Source organism: Dioscorea cayenensis, chromosome 11 (genome assembly GCF_009730915.1).
Source record: "Dioscorea cayenensis subsp. rotundata cultivar TDr96_F1 chromosome 11, TDr96_F1_v2_PseudoChromosome.rev07_lg8_w22 25.fasta, whole genome shotgun sequence".
Taxonomy (NCBI): Eukaryota; Viridiplantae; Streptophyta; class Magnoliopsida; order Dioscoreales; family Dioscoreaceae; genus Dioscorea; species Dioscorea cayenensis.
Window position 1 is genome coordinate 5,985,184 of NC_052481.1, and position 3,413 is coordinate 5,988,596.

At 40.6% G+C, this 3,413-nt stretch overlaps 1 protein-coding gene across 2 annotated transcripts; it reads right to left on the minus strand.

Moving 5' to 3' along the window:
• Window positions 1-1,126: 1,126 nt before the first annotated feature.
• LOC120272617 (putative UPF0496 protein 2) lies at window positions 1,127-3,128 on the minus strand. 2 transcript variants are annotated; one of them, XM_039279483.1, is made up of 2 exons: window positions 3,016-3,128; window positions 1,127-2,092 (listed from the first exon to the last, which is right to left on the minus strand). In XM_039279483.1, the coding sequence occupies exons 1-2, from the start codon at window positions 3,086-3,088 to the stop codon at window positions 1,143-1,145; spliced, it is 1,023 nt and encodes a 340-aa protein (XP_039135417.1). In that variant the 5' UTR covers window positions 3,089-3,128; the 3' UTR covers window positions 1,127-1,142. The 2 variants fall into 2 exon arrangements, with proteins under 2 accessions (XP_039135417.1, XP_039135418.1); XM_039279484.1 differs by lacking the exon at window positions 3,016-3,128 and adding an exon at window positions 2,387-2,694.
• Window positions 3,129-3,413: the final 285 nt, after the last annotated feature.

A 3,413-nucleotide genomic window follows, 5' to 3' on the forward strand; every position in this document is an offset into this window, starting at 1 on the left:
GTTTTGTCTACTTGGCCGTTACTCGCATGAAATTTCACATGTTGTACACACTCTCAGTCAGTTTGTTGCGGTACCCACTTCTGTCAATTATGCTCACATTCTCCGGTATTGCAATATCTTCATGGCACTGTATCTTTTGGTCTGTTCTACCCACTCGAGTCCACTCTTTAGCTACAGGCCTATTCTGATGCTTCCTTGGCTAGTTCCCCTGATGATAGGCTCTCTGTCACTGGTAACTGTATTTTTCTTGGGTCTTCTCTTGTTGTTTGGAAGAGCAAGAAATAACCTACCGTTGCCAAATCCTATGCTGAGGCTGAGGTTCATGAGATGGCCTCTACCGTCCAAGGGCTGCTAAAGCCCGTACTTGTAGTGTTTCAGTTTCCAGTATCCTATTTGTGCTATTGTGTTACTGTTCATATCTGCTTGTTAGGGTTGACTCTGACCAGGTCAAGACTGAGGCCTTGCACCCAGTGGGGCCCAGTCCCATTGGATGCGGCCGATCTGTCCGAGGGCCCGGTTGTGGAGCTGGGACGTGACATATATATATTTGAAATGTTACATATAATAGTTTAAATATTATTCAGTACAATTCAAATAATATATATATATATATATTCCCTATACGTTACAAATAAATAAAAATAATTTCAAAATTTTAAGTTCAGCATTCTTTCGGTGAATTAACCTTTGAATGTCAAGATTTTCTGTAGAGTTATTCCATTAATTTAATGTTTTGAAAAACTTGAAAACTAATTCTCACATTAAAGAAAAATTTCATTGCTGATTTAATCACCACCATCAATCATATTTATGACAAATATTGTTCTATTAAAAAAAATTAAAAAAACATAACACCAAATTAACAATACAATATCAAACCATCCTTATTTGATGCGAATTAAACTCACAACCATACAAAAACAAACATAGATTCAACGAAACACAGCAATACTTCTAAATCACACCTAAATGGTCAACCAAAAATAAATAAATAAATAACCCACATTCACATCTGCAACATGCAATAATTAATCAATCCAAACAACACAACCTCAAAACACAATTATATATGTACTGATGCAAAACTCTCAACCATAAAAATCCAAACTTGTAAAATAGAAAAAAAGAACACTATGCATGAATCAACTCACAACATCCACATCATGGAAGAAGATATCATTAGCCACCAAGTTCCTACTCCTATTAATAGTAAGCAAACTCAAGTAAACATGTTCTTCAAGCTCTTCCACTTGCCTTTCAAACCCTTCCTCTCCACTCTCCATCTCCTTCACTGCCTCCATCACCATTCTCCTCTCTCCACTCCTCACCGCCATCTTCGCTACCTCTCGCCGGTGCTCCACCTCATCCCCCACTCTCCTCACCATCCTACTCATGGTCTCCATGTCCCTTCCCATAATGTATGCTCCTCTAGCTGCCTCATCCACATTCTTCTCCACCCTTCTGATCTTCTTCCCTCTCTTTCCGGCCACCACCACCGGCGCCGCCACCACTACCCCGAACACCACCAACACATGACCGGCCACCACCATTGCCGCCACGGCCGCAGCACTGCATGCAACCACTAACACCACCACAGTAACTCTCTTCCAATCATTAACAACTCTAATCCTTCTTTTCATTCTCCGGCGAGCTTCAATCAACCTTTGTGTTAAAGACCCAAAGTTTGTACTCATCTCTTGAAAATAAGTTAGGGTTTGAGGTGAGACAGGGTTTGGGAGGTCAAGCATGGAAGTGAGCTCCGAAAACTTATTGGTCTTGTTAAGAAGATTGCGAATAGCATGGTAGTAACCACGTGTGCTTTCAATGGAAGCAAGCAAAGATGAACATGCATTGAAAGCTTGAAATGTGGCATCAAAATATTCAACAAGTGGATCACGATCAGAGAATCCTTGAAACAGTTTGGTAGTACTAATCAATACCTCTTGTTTTGGTTCTAAGACTAAGTCCGGAATAGAGAAAGGAGAAGAGTTATTGGTGATGCTTTTATGGAATTTATGATGCCCTTTGTTCCATATCTCAATGTATGACTTCGTTCTTAGTGTTTGCTTGTACTCTTCCTCCACGTTCATCCCTGTTGCTTAAGTTTGTTAGTTACTTTGTTTCTAAGCAAACCAATATATACATATAATTAATATATATGTATGTATGTCTGTATGCATGTATTCATTTCATAAGTAAATGCAAAAAATGTAATGGGGTGTTTGTTTTGATGTATTTAGAGTTACATGTAACTCTAAATACATCAAGTGCCAAAATCCATTGTTTGTTTGTATGAATTCTCTTTTTCTGATGCAACTTCAAACACCTTCTAATTGTACGGATAAAGGATTTGGTTTTACGGCCAATTTATTTGAGAATCCCTCACCTTCCATTAATTCCAACCATCTCTGCACCATATCATGCTCCGCCGATCTACCAACTCATCCATACAAGTTAGAAGCGAAGCCCGTCCTCATCCCACCGCCCGATGTGGGGCTGAAGGATTTCCGGGATCCGACCACGGCGTGGGACGACGAGGAGGCCGAGGCGTGGCGGTTCGTGATCAGAACGAAGGAGGACAAGGGGCATTCAGGGATCTTGCTGGTGTACCAAACGACCGGGGAGGCTACAAAAGGGACGGCGTTGGTGGGGGGATTGAGATGACGATGGCTGCGACAGGGACGGCGTTGGCAGTGGTGGCGGAGATAGAGATGACGGAGGTGGTAGGGGTGGCGGCGGAGGTGATGGTGGTGGGAGTGATGGAGATGGTGGTGGCGGAGATGGAGATGACGGTGGAGGTGGAGGCGGAGGCAAATGAGGGACGACGGAGGGCATTTGAAGGAGTTGCAATCGGGAAATTCTTAAGAATTGGTTAATTATTATCTTAATAATTTGGTTATTTTTAATATCATAATAATTTGACCTAATTATTTAATAAAATATACTAATACATTGTAATTAATATCATAAAATATACTAATAAAATGTAAATGTAAATGCATGGAGATATGTTACCTTTACTTGAAGTTGAGGTCCTTGTGGAAGATGATGATGAAGATGATGAAAAATGGAGCAATTTAGCCAACATTGTCTCTTTCTGTTTCTCTTGGATTTTCTATATATCTGAATATACTTGGGATGCAAGTTTAAGGAGGAGGAGAACGGAATGCATGGGTTTATATAAGGGAAGGAGGATATGCATGAAGGATGCCACGTGGACAAGAGGAAACGAGTTGCCGCGTTATAAATTACGAGTTGCTTGCATGGTTGCATGACCTAACACTTGCTTTTCTTTGTGTGTCTCTCTTGGAACTAAACAACCACAATCAAATCAAATGCAAATGTGTCCGCAAGCACACGTTAATCAATAAATATCTTCTACTTCTTCTTCTTCTTCTTCTTCTTCTTCTTCC

Excerpts from the sequence above, each read along its gene's own strand:
- LOC120272617 (XM_039279483.1), bottom strand. The coding sequence starts at position 3,088 with ATGTTGGCTAAATTGCTCCATTTTTCATCATCTTCATCATCATCTTCC. Across the intron at positions 2,093-3,015 it reads GACCTCAACTTCAAGTAAAG|GGATGAACGTGGAGGAAGAG; the intron begins GTAACATATCTC and ends CTTAAGCAACAG.